The sequence below is a fragment of the Tauraco erythrolophus genome, chromosome 1 (genome assembly GCF_009769465.1).
Source record: "Tauraco erythrolophus isolate bTauEry1 chromosome 1, bTauEry1.pri, whole genome shotgun sequence".
Taxonomy (NCBI): Eukaryota; Metazoa; Chordata; class Aves; order Musophagiformes; family Musophagidae; genus Tauraco; species Tauraco erythrolophus.
In genome coordinates, this window is record NC_141465.1 from 67,982,378 (window position 1) to 67,996,493 (window position 14,116).

The window sequence follows — 14,116 nt, forward strand, 5'->3', positions numbered from 1 at the left end:
GACTTGCACACTTAAGGAGTAGTTACTTATTTTCCAATCAATCCCATTTCTTTAATTCTATTTAGAAATCATGCAAGTGAAATGTAGTTTTTGATGAAAATTGTTTCTGCAGTTACCCATCTCCTGTTAAATAGGAAACGCCTGTTCACAAGCACCAGGTGACTGCCACAAGCAGTTGGCTGGTGGCACATGCAGCACCACTTCCACAAGCAAGTCTTGTCTTTAAGTTCGATGCTGGCTCAAAACTCCTGGTGATTTCTTCAACAAAATGCAAGTTTTTTAGCTCATATCTACTGAGGTATCGTTCTCCAAATATTGACATCTTTCATTTTCACTGAGAAATATCTGACATTTTCGTTAAGTTTCCAATACTGGAGGAGAAATCTAAGAGAGAAATCATCTTAATATAACTGCCCACTGTTATGTGATTTTGTTTTTCTTACTTCTCTTATTTACACAAATGCATTTCTGTAATTTATTGGTTCTAATATTTTTATGTATTTAATTTCCACATCAGTTAAAATTAGGTACATAGCTTATTATACAATAAGGATACAATAAAATTGCACTAATTCTATTTACACTTTTATATTAATGTGGTTAATGCATTTATCTAATTTGTGGGTTTGGAGCTTCTAGTCAGAGTAGCTTTCCATTCGTAATACTGCTCTGCTTTACTCTTACCTTTTACTGTAGATACTGCTGTTAACTTGGTACCTTTTCATTTTCAGTTTTCACTGAACTTTACTAACTCCAGTTTAGAAATAAGGAAATTTTATTTAAATCATCCACTTAAACCATTTAGCTTCCTTACTCTTGCCTAACACAGCTGGCACTGTTGAATCCAGGTTAGCAGATTACGTACAGGCTACAGCCAGCGTTAAAAGCAGCCAGGCCCTTCCCCTCCATCCGAAATCTGGCTTTCCTTTCCTTCAACCATCTGCCTCTTCAACCATCCCTGCCTCTTCTGTAATATGCAAATCCAGATAAATTTCTTTGACCTCGTTGGGATGAAAGCAGCCGACGGTGACGCTCTCCCACTGCCCGCATGGTCCCGTTGAACTCGCCCTCCCGCACCCGGCTCTGCCCTCCGGGTGTTACAGCCTCCTTCATGCTACGCAGCCACGCCTGGGCGAGAGGTGCTGGCCTCAGCCCAGTTTCAGGTTCCCCAGCCAGTGACAGAGAGGAACAGACGGGATGTAACGTAAGAGAGAAGAGCACATGAAATCCTTGGCCTTGGTTTCGTTAGAGTACAAACTCCTAAGTTTGGAGAGGCTCCACTTCGCCTCCTGCACAGGCACTGGCACCCTGCTGATTTCTACGTCAGCTTCGCACTGTGAAAACAGAAGTAACGACGTTTTCCTTTTGAATGTAATTTGGGATTTAATTTCGTTACTAATAATTGATTTGTTGTTTAGATTTGGTTGCCTACTGAAGTCTGGGTACCGTTAAATTATCACCTTTCTGCAAAGTGCAGAAAGTGCTTTTCCTTCTTAAAGCTTCTAACTTCACATCTCACCTAGTCCAGTTGCTCCCCTCCATCAGATTCACCTCAAAGGCTCTTGCTTAATACAGAAAAGGTTAAACCCTGTTGAAGACCTTCTCCTTCCCTCCCTGCTTTCCCTCTAACCTCTTCACACCTCTGCTCTTATTTCCGAAACTGCTACGTGGGAACCTCCACAAGCCTTTTAACCTCTGGACAGCTGTTTCATTTTCATCATTTTCAGGAACTGCCAAATCCCCTTGTCTTATTTTAACCTTACAAAACCCCCACATTTGTCCTGAATATTGGTCAGCTTATGGTGTAATGACTGAAAGTACCTTTTTGTTCACCTTACTCTCCTTTCTATGGGAAATACAAATTGGCCAAATATCTGTAAATCTTATTTTTGTTTTACTTGGCCTGACTCCTATTTCATCACGTGAAAACAAGTTAAATCACCTCAAGTCAGTGGGTGTTACACTAAACTATCATGCTGCTTGATATGAGGCAGAAAAGCACAATAAATCTCTCTGTATGTTCAGAAACAGCATTATTCAGCTGACAGAATAACCCTGCCATACACTTCAGCTGACAGGCTCAGTTACAGCTGTCTCAATGTTCAAAAAATCTGAAGTCTCTCAGCTAATCTTATATATCTGCCCATTTTAAAGACTTCTCCCCCCTCAACGTGTCCTATGAAGTGAATGAAAGGTGTGACAAGCCAAGCCAATATACCTAGTTAAAAGAGATGAAACCTTGTCCCTGCTGAATTCACCAGGCAATTTTGGGGTTTGACATTACTGAAGTCCAACAAGAGAGCAGGAGCATTAGCGAACAACTTTGACAAGCACCAAGGACATCAGTGAGCCTGTAAGAGCTTTCTAAAACCCAAGCACCCTTTGCAGTGGGGACGTTTAGAGAGCCTGTCAGCTCTGCCATTTGCAATGTGCCCTTTGCTTTTCTGTCCACAAGGAGCTTCTTGGGACACTTTTCAGTCCCTCTCCTTTGTGCACAGAGTGAGCTCAGCGTTGGGTGTCTGCCTCTGAACATACCAGAGCCTTTGGCTGTAAAGCAGATAGAAAAGGTAGCTAAATGATAGCAGTAGGTTCTCAGCTCTGCCTCATCATATACCTGTATGGCAGAACTTATATTATGTTCTTACATTATAATATCATTATATTATTAGCTATTATTATTCTATTATTAATTTTATTATATTATTTACTTTATCATTATATTATTTTTTCTTTTTCTCTCCTCCATCTTTCTTCTGGCTTTTCTGGTGGCGTGCCGAGAGAGAGGCAGGGATAGTCAGCAAGCAAAGTGGGGATACCCTCTGAGCTGAGTTAGCATCGTCACAAATGACCTGAAAACATTCCCTACAGAAAGCAGGAAAACATCGATCTGAATTTCCTCAGCTGCGCATCATGGCAAACACTCTGGGAAATGGTGTTTTTCCCCCACTGACTCGTGCTGCGATCCCCCATATCCCAACAGATGGCTACGAGTTGTAGCGGGAGAGTTACATCCACTGTTTGCAGGTTAACTGGAAAAAAAAAAAAAAAGATAAAAAGAAAACCCAGAAAGAAACAAGTTCTCCTTTGTTTTATCTGCCCTGATAACAGCTATCACACTGTGTCTATCAAAAGCCCCACGGGCACTCGGCAAAATGCGTAACTCTGCCGATCTGCTAAGCTGGTCAAGAGGAAGGAGAAGGGCATTTGATAGGAACTAACTTTTCTTTGCCAGCCTCAACCTGGAGCATTATCAACATCCTTTATAAAGAACTGTATCTGCTGCGGGTTGATAATGGTGAGCAGGGGCTTTCATTGGTATAGGGAGTAATCTCGGTGACCTTCAGCGGAGAAGGAGGTATAAAAACCAAAGTGTTTTTCGTGAGCGACTGTTTGGGCACCAGCTGAATTTCCTAGCTTCCAAGGAGGACGTGTTTTGGGGAAACTTTGTGAGAAAATGGCAACTTTAAATGAAAAAAAGACTTGCAGCGAACGGATGGAAAACTTCCGTCGTTTTGTCTGGAATCCAGAAACAAAACTTTTTATGGGAAGGACCGTAATTAACTGGGGTAGGTTTTCACAAGCAAGAGTCTTCTCTTCCTTCTGGTATGCTTTAAAATCTTGGGGGGGGGGGTGTCATCCTAATGAATGGGACACGAGGTGGTGGTGGATGTGTTGTAATTGTTGAAAACATCGATTCCTGTATGTGCTTCAGAGCTGCTTTTAAGTTGGCCCTGTAAGCAGAGTCAATTAGATCAAAACACTGATCCACATAGTTCCTGCAAATATAAGATGATTTTAAACTGATTTTAAACTGATTTTGGACCCAGTATTCCAAAAAGACAAAAGTTAACACATTAATTATTAATTTATTAGTAGCTAAGGGGGTGATTACAGTATGATTCTGACATTGCTGGCTATAGGGGGCTCTGGTACCCAGAGGATTTTCCTTCATTGGTGGGTTTTGTTCAATTCTCTGGAAACACGTTTTGCTTTTCCAAAATTCCTTTCTAAGTCATTGTCTGCTTAGTAGATCTTCTTGCTTTTCATCACATACTCGTGCAAACTTGTGTCTATGACAACCATGCGTCTTCTGATCTATAGTCTGGGAAGGGCAGCCCTGACCATTGTAAGGAAGGTCCCTGCTGTTCCCACAGACCGTAAGAGCAGCCACAAGTTTCCAGGTGATTTTTTTCTGCCATGAAGCCTGTGAGCTTAGCTCACTGGCCACTCTTAAAACCAGAGTTTTTCACAGAAAATTAAATCTAACTGTAAGCCTTTCCAGTTTGGAAAGAAGGTGCTACGAGGTGCTGATGATTACAGGGAGTGGTTTCTGACAGCCCCCCCAAAATACTCACTGGCTGCTTGTAGGGCACCAGCCGCCTGTGAGACGTTATGCACACACAGAGAGAAACACAGTGTCATTCTATATCTCATACCAGAATAAAATAGCGAGATGACACATTTTTCTGAAGGTGATTTCAGATATAAAGGGCAGTGAGGTGATACAGGTCTAATATCGACACACCTGAAATGCTGCCATCCATCATCCAAATAATGCAAGGAGCAACTAGGTTTTGTCACAGAACTATCTTGACTGTGTCGCTTAGTCCATATGTAATGAGCAGATAAACGGTCTTAAGAAGTCAAGAAGTCTTGACGATCTTATAACTGCACCGCCCTGCTCTAAAACTGGGAATTTACCCTCATTTTTTTCCACAGTGTGGATTAGCCTGTACTACCTGGCTTTCTACGTGGTGATGTCGGGGCTGTTTGCACTCTGCATTTATTCTTTAATGAGGACGGTGAATCCTTACGAGCCGGATTACCAAGACCAGCTGAAATCCCCAGGTATTGCCACAGTCTGGCCAGCTGCTGCCTGTGGGGGGAAACTAAACCCCCTCGGGCTCCCACGGCAGCTGCCGGGGGCTGGACTGGCCTGAGAGGCATCGACGGAGCCCAGCTGTGACGGGAGACAAATATGGAATAAGTCAGGTCGATTCTCCCTAAATGATCCTTGCAAAGTTCAACCTCTGTCTAAAACCACTTTTAGGCTTTAAAACAAAATTTGGCACATTTATTTCATTTATTATGAAATAATATATGCATATATATTACTAATATATATGAAGTATATATATATATAAATATATACCTCCTCTCCACACGGGCACGGGTCAGCCCCTGGGGAAACCCTGGTTTCTCCTCCAGCCCCCCAAGCACACTGAAGGGTTTTGAGGTGTCCTGCAAGACAGAAGGGTGCTGGGGCGAGCAGCCTGGGGTGGGTATTTCCACGCTTGCCAGCAGCATGGAAAGTCCCTAGGAGACTAGGAATCCCTCGCCTCTGGGATGTGCTGTGCCAGTGGCCAAGCAAGTAAAAATAAGACAGGCAAAGACACATGGGATTAGAAATAAAGATTTGTGGGACACGAAGTAAGACTGGGGAGGGACAAGACAGTATTAGCGAGAGATCATCAGTGCTTACTGCTAAAACTTCACCGTTCTAATGACTTGCTTTTAGAATGGGAAGGGAAAAATGACTTTTTCAAAGCTGTAGCCCTAAAAATTATTCTGTCTGCCTGTTGCTGAAATTTGAACTTTGCCAATATTCAGTAAGCTTGGTGTTTGGTGGCAAAATAATTCCTGTAAAATATTAAGCGCGGCTCTTCCAAAAGCTTTTTCTCCCAATGCAGTACAATGTTTCTTTAACTTGATGTGACTATTATAACTGTTATTTTTAACAAGTCCTGGGGAAATCCAGTGCAACTGCTGGAATGATTTGGCAAGCTGTTCTGATAACAGCATGGATATACATGAAAAGAAAAGTGTTTAGCAGCAGCAGAGGCTTTGGGTTTCAGTTGAACAACTCAGAGCTGAGATGGTTTCTGAACGTGGTTAAATCTTCCCCTGCAAAGCCTGAGGATCTCCCACACTTAAAATAACGAGTCTTGATGCAGTGTAATCACTATTGTCAATTTAAATAAACAAATCTATGCCTGGCAGCTCTCCTGTTTTTCTTTCCCTTTTCTTCCCCCGCGAAGGTGTAACGTTACGACCGGACGTTTATGGGGATAGAGGACTACAAATTTATTACAACGTATCCGACAACAAAACCTGGGAAGGTTTAGTGACAACTCTTCAGACTTTTCTGACAGGTAAAAATGAGGTTTCCTGCATAATATTGAAGGAGCATGCTGTCATATCTCCCTTATTTGGTCTGAGCACCTTAAGTCAGCGTTTCCACTTTCCATTTGTCCTTAAAATTGAGATTTTGAGTGGAAAAGGCATCTTTTGAAAGGACAAACAAATCACCTCATGAATCTATAAATCAAACATATGTAAATGTATCTATTAAAGCAGGGTCCTGCTTCAGAGCTTTTAGGGATTTTTTAATCCTGCACCGCCTTAATAAAATAGGCTAATAGAAAGTTTGAAGGAAGAGGGTAAAAAAGGTCTTCAAAACCAGTCTCATCTAAATTATTCTAATACTGTCCATTACTACAGATATCAAAGGGCTTTAATGAGCGAAGCTGTTCCACAGTGTCATCAGAGAGTATAGTCAAAGCAGGTTAGGTGCTCCATGTGCCTGTTCGCATCTGAATACATTTATGTTCCTTGCAAGCCTTAATATCATATTTCTGTTTCTCATACACATATTGACAAAAATTGTATTTGAATGGACTTTCTGTGGAGTATCAACGCAAATCGCCAGCCTTAACTCAATTTGATCTCTTTGTTTGCTTTGTCTGGGTATTCTGAAAAAACACCAAAACCAAACAATTCAAACTTTCCTCCTTCCATCTAATCCCAGCTGTACTTCAAGTACAGTTTCCTGTGATATAATCTCCAGCCTGATATTGGGATATATAATTTACATATGAAAAATTTCAGCAGGGAATTTTTTTTCTTCTTTCACGTATCTAGCCTATACTCCAGCCGCTCAGCATCTGAACATCAACTGCACCAGTGACACGTATTTCATTCAGGACACCTTTGATGGCCCAAATAAAACAAAACTATCCTGCAAATTTACCTCAGATATGCTTCAAAACTGCTCCGGCATCACAGATCCTACTTTTGGATTTCCAGAAGGAAAACCCTGTTTTATTATAAAAATGAACAGGGTAAGTACAAGCTCAAGGTGCTGAACAGAAAGGAATTCACCAAAAAAAACCAACCCCTGTAAGCACAAGTCTCTGCTGGGGAGCTGCTACACTGCTGCCACGGGCTCTACTGTACCAGGAAGACAAATTCATCTGCTTTTCCCAAGAGATCTCCGGAGTTACCAGAGAAATACTGAGACTTGGTCACCACCCCCAGGAAAATAACGTAGGGAAAAGCGATCTACTAACCAACTCTCTAAAGCTTTGAGTTTTGTTTAGTTTTGTTAGCACCTCTGTAGCGCTTTTGTCTGATGAACTAGTATGTAGACCAGTTTCCTTTCTGCAACGCTGCGATCCTGTGCCTTCAGCTAAGGCGTTGAGATGTGACAGTAACAGAAGTGATTTCAGAGAGGTGGGACTCACACACCTCAATTCTCCAGGCTGCAAAGAAAAGCTTTAGCAGAACCTGTAAAAACAAAATTCAAATCTGGTGGATGTTTCTTCAGTAAAAACCATCAACATATATTTTTTTTTAGAGGAAAAAGAGAAATCTTCCATGCTTCCTTTAATTTTGTCAGGACATAGACAAAGGCATAACCATTTTAACTTTGTTTTCGGATGAGATTCTGAGCCTTCTATAGTTTAATTTCAGTACAGAGTGAAGAGTCCATATCCTCCACCAGATCCTGATAGACAAAATCACTACATTTGCACTTGGGCTTGCACCCTAGACTCAGGCAATGAATATTTTCAAGAATTTGTGCAAGGTCCAGCTGTGAGAGGAGAGCCATGCCCCTGATTTTGGCAGGTGAAACACAGGCTTTTCCCCCAAAAGCCTTTGCCTCCTTCAGCAAGGCTGCACACCTGCCCTGGCAGGGGAAAGGAGCATGGATAGTGCCCGGGGGGGCCTTACCTCCTTTTGCCTTTGCTGTTACAGGGCATGACCCCCCTATTTCTGTAGGATCAAATGGGACCAAGAGTTTCTGCCAAAGCCAAGGTTCTAACAAGGCATATGATGAAAAGCACAGAGATTCAGCTTTTCCTTTATTTTTACACAACTGGCTGCTTTAAGAGATCCTGCAGCTGAGAGCAAACAGTACCAGGCAGGCAAACGAGCTGGACTTGCCAGGAGATGCAGTCAGGAAAGAGCCCGCCTGCAGTACCCATCCCAGGTGGCACAGAGTCCTGCTTTTTAAATATCCAGCCACAATGCGTATTTTTCACCCAGCTACACAAGATGAGGTCATCCATTTGCAGAAATGCAGAAACGCATTAAGCAGCATCTGAAGCTCAGTTGTTTGGTTGGTTTTATCTCAAAACAATTTCCCAGATGACCAAATATGGATTTTCTATTTCAGATTATCAAGTTTCTCCCTGGCAATGGCACTGCACCAAGAGTGAACTGCACATACGTGGTAAGTGCACAAGGTCTGAGTCTCAAAAATTTCAAGCGCTGCAGCTCTGATAGCAAGCGAAGTGCAGCTACGACTAGAAAAGATTGCAGCTCTGGAAATCAGATCATTCCGGCCAAATACTGGGAATATTCTCAGTTCTGTGCAATTTCGTGCACCAGCAGATATCATAAGAACAATGAAAAAAACGTTTGCTTTATTTTAAATCACCTGAAAAACTGTTTTTCCGTGCTGCAAAGAACATTTGCTGTTTGCTTTCAGCTCCCACTAGTGAAGTTCACGCCTCAGAGCAGCTCCTTTGGGCTTTCTGCACATTTCAGCAGGTCCCCGTTCACTGAATTCACTGCTGCTATAAAAGAACACTTGCCTGGTTTTCTTGACAATGGTAACAGTGGGATATTTCCACTTTTATTTGAAAAATAAAAATAAGACCAGGGCTGAACAGACTGCCGAACTTGAGTTTTTTAATACACGCTGCGCAGGTTCTAGCAGCAGTAAAACACGTTGCCCAGGGCTGGCTTATGATTGCCCAGCCAACAGAGCCGCTTTCTTGCTTTACACACAGGGTGACGAGTCTCGCCCGCTGGAGGTGGACTACTACCCCATGAATGGTACCTTCAACCTGCACTACTTCCCCTACTACGGAAAAAAGGCACAGGTGGGTGCTCCTCTATTTCAATATCACTTTTCTTCTTTGTGTAAGATGAAACATATGGAGCATCCATGCAATCTTAGCAGATCTGGAGAGAAGGGTAATTTTAAAACTTTATGTTGGTAGAGTAAAATTACTTTTTTTCTTTCCTCCTAGCCCAGCTACAGCAATCCTTTGGTAGCTGTGAAATTCCTCAACATTACAAGGAACGTAGAACTTAGAATAGTGTGCAAAATCATTGGAGCTGGAATTACCTTTGATAACGTTCATGATCCATATGAAGGAAAAGTGGAATTTAAACTGAAAATAGAAGACTGAGCAGCAAGAGAGACACTTCTGAAACACACGTGTGAAGAGTGACTTAACCTATTGTCGCATTCATCCCTATTTATTTCTCACAATGATTTCCGTATAAATTTATGCAAATTACAGTGCAAAGAGACATTTTCTACTGAAAGATGACCCATATAGCCAAAATCAAGATACCACTCTCGGTGTGAAGGAGACAGGGATTATCTCAATGTACATAGCTTACGATGCCAGGGCTACGTCGCGCTGCTGCCTTTGTGCAAGCATTTGTACAAAACAAATTTCCTCTAAACTGCGGAGCTGTGTCTTCAAAGAAAATATGTACAGGATCAAACCATCATTTTCGGTCACTTCTCAAACCATAGTAAGTAACTGATGTATGATACTAATCTTGGATATTGAGAAATAACTAGACAGCTAGAAAAAGAAACCAATACTTCGAAATACTCTCAAGTAATGTAATTCTCAATCTTTCTTGTATAGGATGTATAAATTATAAAAGTATATAAAAATTATCTGTATCCTACTGTGGGTTTTTTGTACTAGTCAGCCAAGTTGGATTTTTTCAGTTGACAGATCCATGACTGCAAAAGAAGTGAACTTGAAATCTGTCCTCTAGCTTACAGATATTATTGTACCACTTAGAACTTCTGTATAACTCAATAAAAATGACCTGTAGGACTGTAACATCCAGTTACATCCAGGAGAACTGTGTTCACTTAACTATTAGAGGTTTTCAGTTTGTTTTTTTGTTTTTTTTTTTTTTTTTTTCCAGTAGAATAGCCCTGTATTGCAATGATGAGTTTTGGGTTACTTGGAATAATGTGGAAGATGCTGAAGTAACACTAAATCGTTAAAGTGAATCTGAAATTTGAGAAGGTCAACTCTACCATACACGATACAAACACACAGGATTGCTCTGTCTGTATAGTATGTTTATGTTAGATGAAGTCATGAAGTCAAGGATGCTTCAGCCAGAGAATAAACATTGCACAGAAAAAAGACATTCAAGAGAAGAAATCATTTTACACCTTCACTGCCTGGATGTTTTAGGAAGTGGGAAGATGTAATAGGTCAACCTCCTTTCTACAGTGACACTTGAGTATCTGGATAGCCAGCTTGCAGAAAGAACACAGTTGGAGGGGAATATTTCCCCTTCAAAACTACAAATGGTATTCGAGCCTCGAGCCTTTCGTAGAAAAATTAGGCATTCTGCATTTCAGAAACAGTAAGAAAACGCATCCTCATATAAGAATTTCTTTCTTCCCCTGGCCTTTCCAGTTTCAATTTTTACAGTGGGATTTTGCCTCTCTTCTAAGAGACTGAATGAAAATCAGTTTTATATCCTTGTTGGAGCACAGGTCTCCCCCTGGGCACCTTTCCAAAATAATATGGAAAATAATGAAATAATAAAATATTTTTTGATAACAAGATAGCAATTCATGCTCAAAAGTAATTCAAGGTTGTCTATAAACAGAAAATTTAAATACTGCCATGAAAACAGAGCATTCTTCCCTTGGTGTCTGTAACGTAGGCAGATTCTCTGCTTGACTGTAGTTGATCTAGCATCAACAGTTTGCATGTTTGAATCAGGCAAAGTTCACAGCTGCTGTACTTCAGCACAACACAGGAAGATGCTGAAATTTCCCACAGAATGAGTATCTGCATAGACACAGCTTCAAAATGACAGCCCAGACTGTCTGTACAGAAAGACCTTTGGTAAGATAAATACACTGAAAGAAGTGTCACCATGTTGACCAAAGGGTGATGCATCCTGAGGTCAAAAAAAGGCTGTGTAGGTCCACTGGATCTGGTTCTTTAAGTACAAAGACTGTCACCTTGAACTCAGATTTTTCTTTAACTTTTATCCATTTGAGACGATTTTCTTTCTTTACTGCAATTACAAATAGCAATAATACAGAGCAAGGTCTGTGGCTAGCATAGCCGAAGTAGAAAAGCCCTGTGCAAGCTCTAAGTGTATTAATCTGGGTATCATTAATATTAGCTTGCCTGGAACGCAAATATAAGCACACTTCAATAGCAGAACGACCAGCACGTGAGTATTTCGTAACACTGCAATGGCCCATCCCAACACTACGTGCAAGCATTTCATGTAGTCAGCAACGTAACCATCAAAACAGCAAAGCCAGGCTTGCACAGCTGCGCTTTGGAGACACCCAAGCAACAGAATTTACGAGATAAAGACCAAAATAAGCACAGGGGAAGGGAAACGGGGAGGGCATCCTGCCCAAGGCACATGAGGGGTGACTGGCAAAAGCAAAACCAAGTTAAGAAGCAGCTGAACTCCTCCTTTAGGCAGAGGTGGGCAAGACGCATAAAACAACAATGACGGGAGAAATGAAGACAGATACTTCTTCTGCTGAAAGAGCTCTTCAGCTCTCCAGTCTCATCACCTTCACCTTGGAGGCTAACAAGGACCTCAGCCATCAGTGCCAGCAGCTCCACGCTACTGTGTAGTCACAACTGATTTAGCATACAAGTGTTACAGACAATAGCTTTATATACAAAGCGATAATGATTAATAACTTCTAAGAACTAACCATTACCACAAAGTGTGTTCTTAATGAATTCAGTAGTTTTGTTTCCAAGGTTAAAACTGGCCTCATTCATCAGTCTTTTAAACACCTGCATTGCAAGCGAAATATATATACACACGCGCGCGCGCAAGAACATATATATAATATCCATAAATTCAGTTGCAACAGTTGAAATATTTGAGTAGACCAAACAATATAAATGGGAAAAATCTGTCAGACTACGTGGGGTTTCGGTTAGGAAACTGAAGCAGCATATTTAAGAACTAAATAAAAGTAAAAACATGAGATATGGACCAGCTAGGACACCTGACAGAAGAGGCAGTTAGCCCCTGCGCCTGGAGCGGCGGAAGGGGCAGGCAGCCCTTACCAGAGGAGATGCTTGGGTCGTTGTCAGTGCCAGGCTGTCTGCCCTTTTTCCTATCAGCTCTGCAACAGAGAAGTTAGTTGGGAGAAGAGGCAAAGGGAAGATAACAACATGCCATGAAAACAGTATCATTGACTTCAAGATTTTTTTTTAATATCCAATAAATTTCAGTTTCCAGAATTATCCCTTAAAAGTGTTAACTAAAACTCTTGAAGATCAGTGCAGAGGACAGAAACAGCAACTGCTTTGAGCTGTATCTTCCTCTCAACACCTCCATCTAGTCTTACGAATATCCGTATGACTGGTGAAGTCAATAATTGAAGTGTAAAGTCCTAATGTCTCTTAATAAAAATGATGAAGAAAGATTAAGAGTGCAGAAAAATCCTGAATACAAGCCCCATAAGGCTTAGAGGATTTTTTTGTGCTACGAAACTACAGCCAGTTCAAAATGTTTGCCCTCTAACTTTCAAAATTGCTAAGTACTACACATCAATAATTAAGTCTTTGCTTAGTGGTCTCACATGATGTCATTGCTATTGCACTTGGGAATTCCTCTCATAATTTCATATAACTGGATTTAATCTCTTACCTGTAATAAAGCTCAGGCAGCAATTGATTCTGCAGCAAATAAAGCTGTCTACCCATGTACTACTTTCCGTAATTGGATGGAGAATAACAGCTGCATCAGTAATGCTTGCAAAAAATATTTTATGCTTTGCACACGTACTCCCTTCACAAGCTTAATTTCTTTCAGATACAAAAGTTCAAGCTCAAATCAGATTATCTGTTTAACATAAAATAAAAACGTGCATGAAAGAGCAGGTGTTCTTCTCTTTTCCTCAATTTTATTTGAAAATCTCTCACTGGGGACAAAGACAGTTCATTTTTCTTCTCTTTCAATTTCTTTTTCTTGATACCAGAGTGATAACAACAGATGCACAGCACTTCTCATTAAGTTAAAAGTAGAAATCGGGCTGAGAATTCTCTTTTTAGGCTCCCACTCCTCCTCTCTCACTTGCTCTAAAATGAGAAAAACTGAATTTTGGAGAGACACTTGGAATAACGCACTTCATCATTAATGTGGGTATTCATGTCTGGTCCTACTGTCACCAATGTGGGAATTCTATCATTTCCACCAATATATGTTTCAAGGGTTTATCACCATCTTTATCAACTCCATAACTAATTTTAATGATTCTGATTTCAAGTTCCAGTCCTTACATCTCATGTCATTTTATGTCAATAAGCCTTTTAAAATATTATCTTTTTGTCTGACCTAACAAAATCCAGTACTTCCTCATATTTCCAAACCAAAATAGAGCTTCATTTTCCAAACCATTTTCTAAACCAAAACAGTTTCTTAAATCTCTTACTAAAAGATTAGGTATCAAATAACTAGGGGAAAGGCTTTTTTCTAATCTTTCTTGATTTTTCCAATACGCTTTTTAAATGACAGTGCTAACAAATATGTAGCTGCAAACTACTGATCTCTCTGTATGTATTCAGACATAAAATCACTTTCCAATCCATCATTAGTTTTACCTATACATCCAAAATCAGATTAGCTAGTTCCCTAAAACACTGTGTAGGAGACTTACACGCAATTCTTGTCCACCTCAACACCCAAATCATTTTTAGCAGCCCACATTTTCAGCACATAGTCTTACCTCCTGTAAGCATAGCTTGAATTCTTTGTTCAAAATGTGTAGTTTAACCACAAC

At 40.7% G+C, this 14,116-nt stretch overlaps 1 protein-coding gene across 1 annotated transcript; it reads left to right on the forward strand.

Moving 5' to 3' along the window:
• The first annotated feature begins 3,454 nt into the window (after positions 1–3,454).
• ATP4B (ATPase H+/K+ transporting subunit beta) lies at positions 3,455–9,482 on the forward strand. The gene is made up of 7 exons (XM_086610748.1): positions 3,455–3,566; positions 4,720–4,848; positions 6,039–6,152; positions 6,922–7,121; positions 8,459–8,515; positions 9,078–9,170; positions 9,321–9,482. Exons 1-7 carry the CDS (start codon positions 3,455–3,457, stop codon positions 9,480–9,482), a joined length of 867 nt encoding a protein of 288 aa, XP_086466874.1.
• The last annotated feature ends 4,634 nt before the right edge of the window (positions 9,483–14,116 follow it).